The sequence below is a fragment of the Ceratosolen solmsi genome, unplaced genomic scaffold (assembly GCF_000503995.2).
Source record: "Ceratosolen solmsi marchali unplaced genomic scaffold, CerSol_1.0 scaffold30, whole genome shotgun sequence".
Taxonomy (NCBI): Eukaryota; Metazoa; Arthropoda; class Insecta; order Hymenoptera; family Agaonidae; genus Ceratosolen; species Ceratosolen solmsi.
In genome coordinates this window covers 3,744,659-3,760,274 of record NW_011948421.1, presented here as the reverse complement: position 1 = coordinate 3,760,274, position 15,616 = coordinate 3,744,659, and the positions used below count along the sequence as shown (strand labels likewise).

At 28.2% G+C, this 15,616-nt stretch overlaps 3 protein-coding genes across 7 annotated transcripts; all 3 read right to left on the bottom strand.

The window, feature by feature from the left end:
• Positions 1-2,817: 2,817 nt before the first annotated feature.
• On the bottom strand, positions 2,818-6,115 carry LOC105361362 (rho GDP-dissociation inhibitor). Of its 5 annotated transcripts, none has more exons than XM_011498512.1 (5): positions 5,655-6,115; positions 4,506-4,696; positions 3,800-4,024; positions 3,464-3,472; positions 2,818-3,198 (listed from the first exon to the last, which is right to left on the bottom strand). In XM_011498512.1, exons 2-5 carry the CDS (start codon positions 4,687-4,689, stop codon positions 2,999-3,001), a joined length of 618 nt encoding a protein of 205 aa, XP_011496814.1. In that variant the 5' UTR covers positions 4,690-4,696; positions 5,655-6,115; the 3' UTR covers positions 2,818-2,998. The 5 variants fall into 5 exon arrangements, with proteins under 5 accessions (XP_011496814.1, XP_011496815.1, XP_011496817.1 ...); XM_011498513.1 differs by lacking the exon at positions 5,655-6,115 and adding an exon at positions 5,304-5,476; XM_011498515.1 differs by lacking the exon at positions 5,655-6,115 and adding an exon at positions 5,023-5,046.
• Positions 6,116-6,781: 666 nt separating this feature from the next.
• Positions 6,782-9,816, bottom strand: LOC105361363 (Dynein axonemal assembly factor 5). Its single transcript, XM_011498517.1, has 5 exons — positions 9,031-9,816; positions 8,625-8,864; positions 8,337-8,532; positions 6,999-8,263; positions 6,782-6,924 (listed from the first exon to the last, which is right to left on the bottom strand). Exons 1-5 carry the CDS (start codon positions 9,737-9,739, stop codon positions 6,782-6,784), a joined length of 2,553 nt encoding a protein of 850 aa, XP_011496819.1. The 5' UTR covers positions 9,740-9,816.
• Positions 9,817-11,061: 1,245 nt separating this feature from the next.
• LOC105361361 (phosphoribosyl pyrophosphate synthase-associated protein 2) lies at positions 11,062-14,611 on the bottom strand. The gene is made up of 5 exons (XM_011498511.1): positions 14,400-14,611; positions 13,873-13,982; positions 13,038-13,446; positions 12,069-12,491; positions 11,062-11,329 (listed from the first exon to the last, which is right to left on the bottom strand). Exons 1-5 carry the CDS (start codon positions 14,427-14,429, stop codon positions 11,171-11,173), a joined length of 1,131 nt encoding a protein of 376 aa, XP_011496813.1. The 5' UTR covers positions 14,430-14,611; the 3' UTR covers positions 11,062-11,170.
• Positions 14,612-15,616: the final 1,005 nt, after the last annotated feature.

Genomic DNA, 15,616 nt, shown 5'->3' with positions numbered 1-15,616 from the left:
AACTTTATTATTAGTTATTTTATTTTTTAAAAGAAAAATGTGTATAAATAAATATACGAGCATGCACGCGCTTATTTACGCATTCGCACCAACGTTACGTATTTTCGAGTCACATCTAAAAGCTAATTGCCCACTTTATTAGCACGATTTTTTTCGAGGAAAGTATAAGCAAATAGATAGATAAAGATAGATGAATAAATAGATATATAGATGATAGAGTGAGTGAGTGAGAGAGAGAGAGAGAGAGAGAGAGAGATGAGCATATCGTTTGCGCACTCACAATTCATGAAGCGAATAACACAGCAGACCGTGTGTAATATCGTAACCGTGACCGATTTGTTATTAGCTATTAGTGTGGTCGTCGTGTGGACGATGATAATGGATATGTAAACCCAAATATTCATTTATCCGGTGATAAGCGTATGTGGATAGTACTATTCATAACCAATGTGATTAATCAGTTTTTCATCAATCGCGTTTAAATAGCATTGTTAAATATATATGCATTGATGCATAAGTTTACGATAGTGTCCAAGTTGTCTCTATTCGAATAGTTTTAGTATGCATTAATTTTCATTAAATAAAGAAAGTGAAATTGCACATTATGATGTACTTTCAAAAAGACTTAATCTTACACTATTTTTGGTTAAATTAAATAAGTGTTGGCTACGTCCGTAATATTACAATTACAATCGAATTTTAAATATTCTTCTATTTATGTAATGCATTAGTGTAACCCACTAATGGAAATGAATATTTCAACGATATTATCAAGTAATTGTAAAAAAAAATAATTTAAACACCTTCATGTTTAAATTACTCTCTAAATAGTTACAATTTCAAATTATTAAGTTAATTATTTTTTTCTAATTTTATTATATTTTTGTTTTCAAATTTGACTGGTTGTATTTTATTTTCTTCTAAATTCAAAATTCAAAATTTTAATTTAATAAATCTTATTATAGATCCAAAAATTTTGACATTTTTTATTTCAAACAAGCACTATTATGTTATTTTAGAACTTTTTCTAAATTAAATATAATAATGATAAATAATCAATATATTAATTTTATTAAATAAAAAGGTTTATATCACTTACTTATACTTTATTTTAAAAATTAAAGAAAACTTAAGAATAAAATATACATCTTTTAATTATGTGGGATGAACAATTGAAATTTCTTAATTATAACTATCAAGATGATTTATGATAATTTTTAAAATTACTATCAATAGTCAAAGTATCTTACAACTAATGTTACCTAAATAATTAAAATAAAGTAATGAAAGTGGTAGTAGAAAAGGTATATTTACTTTATTAACTGTATTCAAGAGTACAGTGTCACAATTGTGTATACATATATATTAAATGTATATAGTATACTATGCTCAATGGATATGCACAAACAAATGCATTTTCATGCATACATAATTTGCAATTATGCAGAACTTATACCAATATCTTTCATTCTTGTACATTCCGCACGTATGCTTTATAATAGCATTGTCAATTAATGGTCAATGTTAAATTATCTTATCTTTGATTGTTTATATATGGTCAGTGCAAAAAGTTTCTTTGTACTACTTGTGAATGTGTTATGCACCTCTGTATGCACGTGTATGGTGTTAGTATAAAAGTGCAATTGATCAGAAGTACATTATCTACTTCTGTAATAGCTATTTTTTAATTACTACAAAGTACTTAACATTTGTACTTGTATTATTTAATAGATAGTTTCCAAAAATATTTCCCGATTTATATAGATTTTCTTTGTAAAGTAAGATTCGTTTATCAAGAAATTCGTTGTAATTATTGATTATAATTACAACAATTGTCTATTATTGCACTTTCCTCTTCTTTAATGAAAATGTACTTTTAAAATCTTTTGAAACAATGTTCAACAAGAATATACAACATCGTTTGTAAAATAAAATTTTAAAATTCATGAATTTATAACCAGCATTATGCATCTTATTGGGATATTCAATACTTTTATACAGCACTTAATTTTTAGAATACAGTGAATAAATAACTTTCTTCATCGCTTACGTGTGTGTTTTAACAGTTTGACATTGTATCTCACTTAACTATGAACACAGAATACACATTCACAAAACACAGTATAGCTACAAAGTAATAATATAGCAGAAAGCAAGAACAAAGTACTAATAAAAGTAATTAGCGCCCTTATTGCTTAACGACAATAATAATAAAATCTTATGGTTTTACTAGATACATTGCTAATTGCAAAATTGCAAAGGCAATTAAAATTCATTAAATATGTTTGGCATATATGAATTTATCTATCCTTAAGGGTTTAGGGTACAGCTCAATTGCGAATAACATTTAAATTCATTTTGTTTTATTATGAATTTTAATTTTGTACATAAAATATAAAAATTTCCCATTCTTAAAATATATTATTATTTAAAATTGTAAGGAAAAAAATTCAAGCTCAAATTCTCTATCAAATTGAGTTCAATTAAAATTTTAAAATTTTCTTAAAGCAATATGTTTTAATCATTACATTTCTGAAATATTCTTCTTCTTATAACATATAGTAGATAATGATTAATTAGTTTTAATTGTTGTAAAAAATAGTAACACAAAATTAAATAATTAGCTGAATTTGAAATATTGAACAAATACGAAATATCATAACTTACATTTTCTCATATTTATTTTATTTTTTCCGAAATTCAAAATTTAGTTTAGTTGGTTGCATAAGAAAATATTATCTCGTTTAATTATTGCACAATCGAAAAAGTATTATTTAAATACAAGCATGTCTAACAATTCGTGTTATAGTATTTAATACATAAAATGCTGGTGCAATTGCTTTACTTAAATTTTTTTTTTAATAAAGCAAAATTATCATTTTAACCTCTTCACTGTACCCTACCCTCTTAACTGTCATCTTTAATCGTTGGTCGAAACGAAGGCAACGAGTTCCGTCGTTGTACTGATTCATTTTCATGTGACAAAACCGTCTTAGTTTTATTCTCGCCAATCTTTTTTGATGTCGAATGACCATTCCCACTTTAAATGCTCATTTCTGTCATCGTCGGTAAATAAAGAATTGACGGTGTAAGAGCCTCGTGCCATCACACCGGACGGTGCATCTTCGGCCGAAGTTGTATATGATTGAATCTCTGTTTTAGGCGGATATGAACCAACCATGTGCGTCATTTTATCAACTGAGAAAATAAATTGAACATTAGAATGTTTCCAGGTAAATTCGTAAATTTTGTTGAGTAAATCCTTTATCAATTAAACATAATAGATTAAAAACTAAAATAATTCGATCGATAGATGTTTTAAAATGAAAGATATAAATATACAAAGGACTAGTATATAAAATAATATAAAGAATAAGATTATGTGGTTTATTACAAATAGATGCAAAATCTGTGTAGAAATAGATGACATATTTTTTTTGTTTGTATTGATAAAAAATATTACCTGTCACTTCTTAAGTAGTAAAGTTTCCATGAAAGCAATTATGAAGTAAGGAAAGCATAAGTATTAGATAAATATAATAAGTATGCATAAAATTTTTTCAAAAGAAATTACTTCATTTATTATTTAGCATTTTACTTATAAGATTAAAATATTTATTCAATTTGATTAAGAATTTTAATCAAATTTTAAATTAACACGATTTGCTAGAGAAAGTAGTTATTATAATTTTATAAAATATTTTTAAGATATACAATTTCTACATAAAATTGTAAGTAAATTTGCAATTATTTTTTGTTAAAAATTTATGTAAAATTAATAGTAAAAGCAAGTCTTTACCAGGTACACCTAGACGATAGGTCTTTTGCAGATATTTCAAGCCATGAACAATTTCTCGTTGCACAACAAAATCAATTCGAATTTTGTAACTAACTCCTTCTTTAATAACAAATGTTTGTTTCTTTAATTGTGTCAAATCACCCGTTAAGTCTAACTCCATATCAGGTCGATCTGTTACACACAATGCTAACTTTTTAACTATAACTTTCCTGGGATCATTGGGATCTAAAACAATTAAACCACTCACTTCAATAGGGGTGTCTTAAAAAAAAAAAAAAAATTACATCAATTGTAATTCTAATGTTATTATAGAAATTATTATAAAAGGAAAAATATAATTATAATCGTAGTAATTGTAAGATATGACGCATGAGCATTAATTTAAAATTCTAAAGTTATATTTGTAAAGTTCTTGAGCTTTTAGGTTCTATTAGTTAATTTTACTATATTTTTTTACAGAATAAATAAATATATATATATATATATATATATATATATATATTAGAAATAATATTGAAAATAATGATCACTATAATTCAAATTATACAAAAAAATATATTTATTTTGAGAGCTAAAATAAATATAATTTTAGTACTGAACTGTCATTTTCTTATAGTTCCCTTTTTAAACATATTTAAATATAATTTTATCATGTACAAAACCAACATTATTCTTATGAGCTTTTTTAATTCATTAATTGACTTACCAACAATTACTCCACCAGCTTTAGCTTCACCCAAAAGAGTTTCTTTATATTTTTTTAGACTCTCATCTTCCTTGTCAGCCTCTAGAATTTGTTCAATCGTTTTTTCTGGTGGTGGTTTGTAATTAGATTCAACTTCCAACTCTTCATCCACTGAATCTATATGATCCAATATTGGCTCAGACATATTTTATCTGTTAATTAGAATAGTAAACATTTTTAAATAATTAAGGCAAAGAGGAATTCGCAAAATTATTAAAATATCAACTACTGGCATAATTATATAAACATACAAAAATTAAAGGACGAATAAAAATATTTTTTTAGTAATTATCGGTACGAGCAAGATTTTAGAATTGTCTCGAACAGTATATTAATATCTTTACGAGTCGAAAAGGAAAAATAACAAGGCTTCTTTCTATTTCTCACACACACATTCGGATTCTCTGACTCTCTCTCTCTCTCTCTCTCTCTCTCTCTCTCTCTCTTCGCTGTCTAGCTAACTCACTCACTCATTCACTCTCTCTCTCTCTCTCTCTCTCTCTTTCTTTCTCTCACTCTCTCTCCAGGGGGTGTTATTCTCGTTGAAACCAAAAAAGAAACGGGCGACAAAAGTTTTCTTGAAGCTTAGGCACAAAAGTGATTGACTACAAAGTGTTTTAGCAATGTGCAAGGACATCACACTATGGCACATCATTAATTCGCGATACGCGCTCATATGTTTTTTATATTATTAGCTAACTTATACTAAAACCATTGTTAAGCAAATCACGAAAAATATCCATAGTGCATTGTGCGTACGTATTCGGAAAGATGACAGTGCGAGTGAGCTTCACGTGCGTTTCTTTTCTCTTCGCTCCAAAATCGGCTTTTCAGTGGCGGTATAACAATATAACACGAACGTGTGTGTAAAGTCTAATGTGCGCGCATGCATATACGCACACACACGCGCGCGCGCGCGCGCACGCACGCACGCACGCACGCACGCACGGACGCACACATGTATTTACATATATATTTACGAATGCATGCGCGTGCGCATGAACGAATATGTAAAAAGTAAATAATGTAAACGGAAAAAATTTACGAATGATACATGCATGTGTACGCGCGTGTGTATATTCAAATGTGCGCGTGTAGTTATACACTTACGTTCGGCTGAATTTCGTCTCGACCTGACAACCTTCTGTAATCGAAACGACGAAATTATCTTGGCAATATTAATGCTGCTTCGAGGTTGCAATTGTTTCTAGTAGTGCCCGTAGTATTATATATTTAATTCCACAGTCCAATGCACACACGGGCGGTAATCTATCGCGGCAACTTTTTTTATTTTATTATTTTATAGAGCCCCGCCGCGCGACCCACGGCAGAACAGAAAGCCACGAACAAAATGGCGCCGAGTATATAGTGTGAGTGCCGGGCACTTTTGCACACTTCGCTGACGGTTATGGGCGAGTATATTTTTGAAAATTCGAAATCGGTCGTTGCACTCAGCCCCTGAATTTCTCTCTTGCGCGTGCATTATCTTGTACACTTTACCAGTTTATTTTAGTATTTGATTGGAAATCGTGTGATCTACATTCGCTATGCTCCGATTTACTTACACTACATTTTTCTTATTTCATTTAAATTGGATTTAAATACACAAGAGCCATATATGTATAGCTATGTAGAAGAAAAATATTGATTTACAGCGCATGTTCTAGTTTTCGATGCACACACTTTAAAACTATAGGCTTAAAAAATGCAGGTTGCATATAATAGTGATAAATTTGATTTATTAAAATTTTAATTACTAATGGTTGTGAAAATGAATTCTTGAATTTAATAATATACACATTATTTTATATTTATGGGTAAAAAAAATTCGTGTTACGTCCAATACATCCAAAAATTACCATTTTTAAGTGTATATAAAAATAAAAATTATGAAACACATTTTAATGAGATTTAAGAGAAAAATAGTTACTACAAAATTTCATATAAAATTTCACTGATTATTAATAGATTTTTCAACATTCTCTTCAATTAATTCTCTTCAAATACCATTGAATCTAATGTCAAAAAATAAATAAATACGTCTATTGGAATAAATAACAATTTCTAAAATCTTAAATACAATTAAACTTTATTTAAGAATATGAAATTTTTTAACATCAACCCGATATGATGTGTTATTATAAATTATTGCTAATTAAAAAATATTTAATATTTAATTTAATGTAAAAAAAAAAAAAGTAAAAATTATTTTACAGTTTTATTCTTATTGTTTTACTTTAAGAACTCTTTTCTTTTAAAGAATTTTGAGCAGACGTTATTAATTGGTCTAAGGCTTTCTGATTAATGAAATTTGATCGAGAGCTTTGAATTTTTTCGATTAATAATTCAGGATGAATCTTCATAAGTTCTATTAAACAATCTATAATTATAATAGGCAATTAGAATAAATGTTAATATCTGTCATTACCATTTAATGGAGAAAAAATTGTTTACCTAATGTTTGCTTTTGAAATTTTTCTGCAGGATCGTCAAGATGTGTCAGTGTCTTTGTATAAACGTATTCAATATGAACATAACTAAATGATAGATCGTAGTCTTTTGGTAAGACCCTCCATATTTCTCTAAGTGCTTCGATAGCTGCAAGACGCACTTCATCGTGAGAATCTTCTAGATGAGTCAATATTTCTGGACTAATTTGATGAATGTGGTCTTCTTTGATGTAACCCATTTCTTGGCCAATATTTATCACAAGACACATAGCTTGTAAGGAGTATAATCTAGTTTTGAATGCATCATCTTCCATTAATTTTATAAGAATTGGTCTCACTTTTTCAAATAACCATCCAAAATGCTCAACAGATATAACAAATTTCTTTTGCTTATGCATTTTATTTTCATCTTCTTCACAATTATCTACTATTTTATTTAAAAGTGCACATAAGCAACAAACAGAAGCTGTACGAATTGCTTCTGCCGATCGGCCGGCTGCCCATGTCAGTCCAGGAATAATTACCGTTTCAAGAATCATATTTGCAAAATCGATAAAAGCAGTGTCGTTTATAAGTGGCTTATCCCACTGTTGTAGATATTCCGAAAGTAATATATATTGCTTCATTCTTACTTTTTTATCGCCGTCGACGTTGGTGGTATTTTTAAAAATGGGATGAATTAAATCTAAATTTTCGTATGATGCAGTTTTCGCATAAGTTAAACAAGCTTGAAAAATGTAAAATTCATAAGAGTGGAGTATCCAAGATTCAGGGCTATATTGAATTGCACTCAAAGTAATTCTAATGTGCTTACAAAAGAGCTGATTTAAGTTTTCAAAATTTTCAAGTTTTGCTTGAAGCTCCAATAATTCAATTGCAATTTCTTTTATTAACAATTCTGTAGAAGTTGCTAGTGTTGTAAAAATTACTGTAAACAGCTGATCGGCAATTTTATTACAATCTTCTTTACAAACATTAAGAAGAGATCGACAACTATTTAAAAGTTCTATTTGATAAAGAAATTTTCGACTCTGACAAATATAATTTTCTTGTAAGAAATTGCCGATTCTTAATAATTCCGGAGCAAGCGTTTCTTGCATACTGCCTTTTAATATAGCAGCGAAAATCTTCAAATGTCCAGGTGTAGGATTTTCTTCAATAGCAGGTATAACTAAGTCACAATAAATATTAGGAGGAACAAAGTATCCCATATACTCTGCAGCCATTTCAATATTCTCTACGACCCTTTTATCCTCGTCATTACAAGCACTTAAAACAACAAATTTCAACGAATTATTTAATAATAATAATGAAGCGAATAAGCGCTTAAAACTTTTAATACCGTATCATGGGAGAAAGTAATTTTGGAATATGCTGTGTTACATCCTGTTCAACGTTTAATACAAGAATGCAAAGTAATTGTGCTGCTCGAACTTTAATATCCGCCATCCAATCGGTTAATTCTCGTGAAATTGCTGTGATTAATTTGGATAAATTTTGTTGGACTATTGTGCGACATCCTAAATTTGGTCGATTAACTGTAAAGAAAATGCGACATTGAATTGCAAAGATATGTTAGAATTCAATTTTGAAAATCTTAAGCATTATTATTATTATTATTATTATTTACTATTAGGTGGGTAGTGTGGTAAATCGTCAGGAAGAAAATCCATTTTATCTTTAAATTTTTTATCAGATTCATTCTCTTTCATATATTGTTCTCCAACTGACATCCATAATGTTGTTGCTTTTTCACGAATTTCCGAAACTACGTCATTTATTCCGGTAAGTAAGAGAGGCAATAATTTATACCACCAACTATATCTATCTTTTAAGTCGGTCATCCATTTTCCAACTACTTCAATAACAGCTAGAGAAATATATTAAATTCATTAAAAAAATTAATTGAACATTGAGAAGATGTAGAAGATAATGTTCGATTTAAAATTAATTTTATGATTATTGTATTAATTATTTAGGAAAAGGCTTAATTACAACTATAGTTTCATTAATAATTTCAATTTGATCATATATACCTGTTCTAACTGCTCCAGATTGGTCGAATAATCGTTCGGCTAATGGACCTGACACAGATTCTATTAATTTACTATTGCCATAAAGTAAAACTGCACCCAATGTTTCTACAGTAATCGTTCGAATTTTATAATGTTGATGAGAAATATTGATCAATATTGGTTTAATAAACGACTCCGATCGTGAGTAAAAGTCACTCGGTATTGCTTTGGCAAGATCACATATGCAATAACAGCTTTCTTTTTTAACATCCGGATATTTATCGGTAACCGTTCTTGTTAAAATTGTCACATAATCTTCAAAATAAGCTTTCATTTTATTTTGATATTTAAATACAATAGCTCTTAATAATATAACGCACTTTAATCTGACTTCTTCAGATTGTTCAATTAACTCTTGTGATCCCAAACGTTTAGTCATAATGGGTATAATATATATTATGTTTTTGTCAGAACATGGCAGATATAGTAAAAATTTTTTTAAAATGTCTAATGCCAAGTCTCTACAAGCTTCTGCTTGGTCATGTAAAATTCTTACCACTGGTCGATGCAAAACTTCCCACAATTCTAATGAACTTTTTTCATCCAATGTTTCAAGCGGCATCAGAACATTTTTTAATATTTCTTGTAGTGCATTCTTTCTTTTAAGCTTGTCTTCCGTTTGTAAAAATGAGCAAATTTTACTATGCTGCATGTCTATTAATTGAGACATTATGATATCTATTTTCAATAGTATTACTGGTTATATTTCAAAATGTCTCGTAATTAAACAATCTCAATGTCACTATGGCAACACTATGTTGTATCAATATCTAAATATAGCAGAAGGAAACAGAAAATATTATAATAAACATTATTTTTGCAATGTTAATATTGGCATAAACATAATATATTGAAATAACTGTTTAATAGCTAATAGGATATAGTCATTTGATTAAACTTTGAATCTCAACGGCATATTTTAAATAAGAGTATGTTTTTTATTTTACATAAAATAATCATACAATTTTATAACACTAAAATCTATGTTTTTGTTGTTTTATTTGTAATAAAAATTAAAATTATGCGAGAAACTAAAGATATTTGGGATATTGATTCGTTGAAATATATTAATGAAAAATGAATAATTACGTAGAACATTAATATGTCGAATGGTGCAAAATGAAAAAATGTAGAAGTGCTACTTCTAAGGAATTATAAAAAATTCTTCATGATCATGTACGGTATATCATTATTAAAAATAATAAATTGCTAATGTCAAATAGAACAATTATAAGATATTTTTCTATTTTGTTAAGATATTATATTAATTAGTAAAATTGCCACTATCTTCGTTAAAATAATTTTAATGACGTTTTATAATTACAATAATTTAAAATATTATTTTAAAGTTCTAAATAAATTGATAAAGCATAGTTAAATCTTCATTAGTTTCATTTTAATGTGATCATCACTATTTAATTACATTCAATCGTCACGTGCGATCTATACATCTATATAACATTACAACTTATGAAACGAGCGATTAATATTACAATGATAATAATAATAATAATAATAATAATAATAATAATAATAAAATAATAATAAAATAATAAAATAATAATAAAATAATAATAAAATAATAATAGAATAAAATAATAATAGAATAATAAAATAATAATAAAATAATAAAATAATAATAGAATAAAATAATAAAAACAAAATTGCTCAATTTTCTATAGCAAATTAAAAAAATTTCTATAAAAATAAATAATTTTACATCAAAATTATTATTTTTTACAATGGCATGGAAAACAAATTGTATAGTAAATTTCTTTTAAAATAAAATGTTATAAACTTTTAATACACAATGATTGAAAAACCGCTTCCCCACGGAATGGATGTCGTCTTGAGTGACGTTTCTCTGTTACGGCTCTTGTATATATCTTGACTATATAAAAATATAAAAAATTATAGAAGAAAATTGTTTTCTATAATAAATGTTATAATACGTATATACGTGTAAATTAAATTTTTTTTTTTTTTTTTTTTTTTTTTTTTTTTTTTTTCATCTTGATATGGCGGAGGAATTGATGAGCTGTGTGATATACATATGTATACAGGTACCGACGATCGACTTGGATAATAATTCTGAGAACACTCAGTCCTCTAAAGTTACGTTTTTGAATAGATAGGACATTGATTCCTTATTGTGTATGCGTCGAATAGCTTCTGCCAGCAGAATACTGATATCTACAGTTTTTATTTTGTGGCACCGCATTTTTTGTAATTCATGTGGTATTGTATTAGTAACGACGACCTTCAAAAAGAAAATACGTAAACAATTTAATGGACTGAATTAAAATTGATCGATCGATTATTATTTAACGTGAGCGTGTAAAGTTAAAATCATTATTATCGGTATTATAATTGAATTAAAATTATGTTGAATTTAATTATATGATTCTATAAACAAGTGCATAAATACGTTTTAAAACTTTGCGTTAGAGTTTGAAATAAAGTGTAAGCTTATTTTTTCGTATTTATGTTCTGAGAAAATTAATGGCAAATCGAACCTAATTACGATCAAACTCTCGGCTAATTGGCAAAAACAAAAACAAAAACAAAAAACAAAAAACAAAAAACAAAAAACAAAAAAAAAAAAAAACAACAACAACAACAACAACAACAACCAAAAAAACAAAAGAAAAGAAAAAGAAAATTCAAATAAATATAATGATTTACTCTTTCGCCCCAAGAACTATATTATGATCAACGAATGTATCTTTTAAAGATGAAAATACTATACTAAAGGAAATGCACTCGATCCCATAGTTGATTTAATGTTGGAATTCAGTACGCGTGCTATTCGACTCTCTATGTTTTTATTTTAATTTAGACAATTCGGGTGAATCGCGTGATTATCGCGTGATTATCGCGTGATTATCGCGTGCCTTAGCAGGCTCTACGTTAACGCTCGATTCGAATATCGAAAAAGCGATTGCAAGACACAATGGCACAAGACTAATATCGTATTGCGTAAGTAAATCGTAGCCCACCTCGTCGATGGGAGACTCCTCGATAAGTCGGGGCGCGTCGGAGCTCAGGAGCCCGTGCGTTGCAAGTACGTAAATCTTGTAAGCACCCCTCTCCTTGAGTACCTCGGCAGCGGCGACGAAGGACTGTACATCATCCACCATATCGTCGACCATAATGGCTATGCGCCCACCCACGTCTCCAACCACGTTTATCGGTGGTTTCTCCTTAGCCGGGTGCACGGGTACCCCTACTCCCACCTGCATCGTTCTCAAGGACGAAAGGGTCGGAGGTGAGTATCGGCCATCGTTCATATCAGACTCCGACTCTCGTTGCTCACCGTGAATGACGGCAATGCCAAGGCGCAGACGTTCCGCGTAGCTCGTGGCCTTCTTCGCACTTCCTGGATTTCTCGCTACTATCACCGAATTCCGATAATCTGGAATCTGAGACGATTGTTTCGTTACTTTTTGTGTGCAGCGTTTTTACAGCGAGAATTCAGTTTGATGGATTGTGCTTCATTACTTTTCTTTATATTTCTTTCCTTTCATACGTTTACCTAAAATGTGCCAACGTGTAAGGTGTACATATAAAAAGCGCTTAAAGTCATTAAAATAACGTCATGAAACATGTGATATTCACGGCTTGTCTCAATTGTTTGTAATATTTTTGGTTAATCGTTTTTTTCTTTCTAATGAAGCTAGAGAAGTAAAAAAACACGAGACATTTCAGTGTTTGATTATTTTTTTTTTTTTTTTTTTTTTTTTTTTTTTTATTTGTTTTTGTTTTTATTAGATACAACGATGAAACGTACTTGCTTATAAAAAAAGATAGATTACGTATTGATGTGTGTATATCAAAGTTTAGAAAAGACTTTAGTAGACGTGTAGGCGTAAGAACAATTGCAGATAGTAAAGATAGATAGGACTGTGTGCAATTAAATTAATATTAATGTATTTAAGCCTGTATTTATATTGTTTTATCATACTAACCGATTCTTGAATGTATTGAAGAAGGAAGGGACTAGCTCTTAAATTATCGACTGGGCAATCGAAGAAACCTTGAATTTCTTTTTGATGTAAATCCATTGTAATTATATGTGTTAGTCCACTTTTGCACATCATTTTAGCTAAGAGTTTGGAAACAATGCAGCCTCGTTTACGCATCTTACACTGTTTTGAATATGGCAGATAAGGAATAACACCCACGATACTTTTGGCTGAAGAAGTTTTACATGCGTAGGCCATTATCAGTAACTCCATTATATTATTGTTTACGTCTTTGGTGCCTGTCTGTATAATGAATATGTCTTTGCCCCTAACAGAATCTGCGATTTCAACCATTGTCTCTCGATTTGTCTTATAGTACACAGCGCATCCTCCATTTCTCACTCCTAATCGACTGTTAAAAATACAAATGAGGTACACTATAATTCATAAAAATAACAGAATTTCTTTAACTAATATAGGGATTCATTCATTTTAAATAATAGTAATTAACAAACATAAATTTATAAAGAAACTTTTTTTTCCTTAATGTTCACAGTTGACGTAAGTGTAGACAGTTCATTTACTTATAACACAATATATTAATTTTTTAATTCTGAAAGTCATAGATGCAATATTAAACAGCAAGCGCACAAATTCATACAAATAACAACTTTATATATTTGTGATAAAACAAACATTGGATAATTATGATTCTACATTTTGTCAAAATTGAATATTTAGGATATAAACATTTATTCGGCGCGCTTAAAGTCATATTATAAAAATAAAAAATTATATAAATTTAATATAAAAATATTTAATAATTATTGGATCTTACTCGGCTATTAAATTGGCTAATTCATGGTGAGAATTTCCGGCTATAATCACAATATCGACAGCAATTGGTCTATCCATATTACTATTGTCAATTTTGAAAACTAATCGAACCTAAAAATAATTACTATTAATTCTACAAAAAGATATACAACAATTAGTGAAAACAAAATATCATTTAAATATATTAGAAAAAAAAAAAAATAAAAAAAAATAGTTTATGATAAGAATAATTTGTTTGCGAAAATATTCGAAATAAACTACCTTAATTATTAGATTTATGTAACAATAATCAGAAAGTAAGCTAATATAATATACAAAAAGTCATTATAGCTGCTTTGATTATATTATATCTTAAAAAGTACATTCGTAAATATCTGATATATACATTGACATTACGAAGTATTACAACTCTTATGCAAGTAAGTACGAAATTTTTCAAATTTTATACTTACTATTTCTTATTATTCGTGTGCAAAAGCAACAAATCAGCACGAATATAATGTAACTACTAAGTTTTATTTTATTTACTATGTAAAAGAACAGCTGTTCAGATCTCATTGCTACCAACTATCACGAACATAATGATTTACCATTGATTACATTTTCTGCGTTCGTGCCGGTTATTCGTGCATATGTAGCGAGATATGTGTTTACGGACTATCGAAACTGAAATTACTTATAGAATTTTATTACTAATATAAGTAATTTTATCACGTTGGCAGCGTATTCGAAATCAATTTAGTGCACCTTTGTGAAAAAGATAGCTTAAAAAAAAAAATTATTATTATTGCATATTAGACAAAATTATATTTACAATTATGTTATATTACACTATGATATTACTATTGTTGTCCAAAGAAATTCTAAAATTTAATCTAAAATCGTAATCTGAAATGTGGTTATGGCCATATATAAGAAAATTCGTAGAAAATTAAAAAATTACTTGCCTTAGAAATTCCAAATACAATAGGCTAAAGTATTTTACGTAACAAAATTTAGTGATGATAAGCCGAACTAATGTTTAACAAATTGTTGTATTGCAAAATCTCTTCTTTTTTTTTTCACAGCAAATACATATATTATTAAATTTAATTAAAATCAATGGCAATATAATATAATTTGCTTAACTTATAAAAACATTATTGATGCCCTTTCATTGTCAGTCCATGTATGAGTTTATAAGTAGCTTATGAAAAATAAATAGGCATTAATTAAAGTAAACGCGATACGCCTATCTTGTGCATATGTCCGTGTAATTACACATGCAAACGAAGAATTTGATAAATAATTTCCGAATTATCGTTATAAAAATTAAAAATTAATATAATTTTATACAAACTAGAATGTATATGATAGATAATCTAACATTTTCAATGATACTAATAATTTAAATTAAATTTAAAACATTATAAATTAAAGATAAAATGTATTTTTAGGCTTAAACATTAAACTGAATATAAGAATAACTAATTTCAGTGGCTACTAATTTCGATATATGCTATCAAAATTTTCTTTTAGAAAAAATAATTTTTATCGCATTTAATCAATATATTATCAATTATCAATGTTAAATTTAAAATTAAGTTACCTAGAATATATCAATTTTCAAAAAATAACTGATGTTTGAACTATACAAATTATTATAATGAATAACTACGATTGAAATAAATTAACTCGATCCATGAAGAGTAATTACAGCAAATAAAATTAATATTTTAATTGAACGTTGACAAAGTTGTTCGATG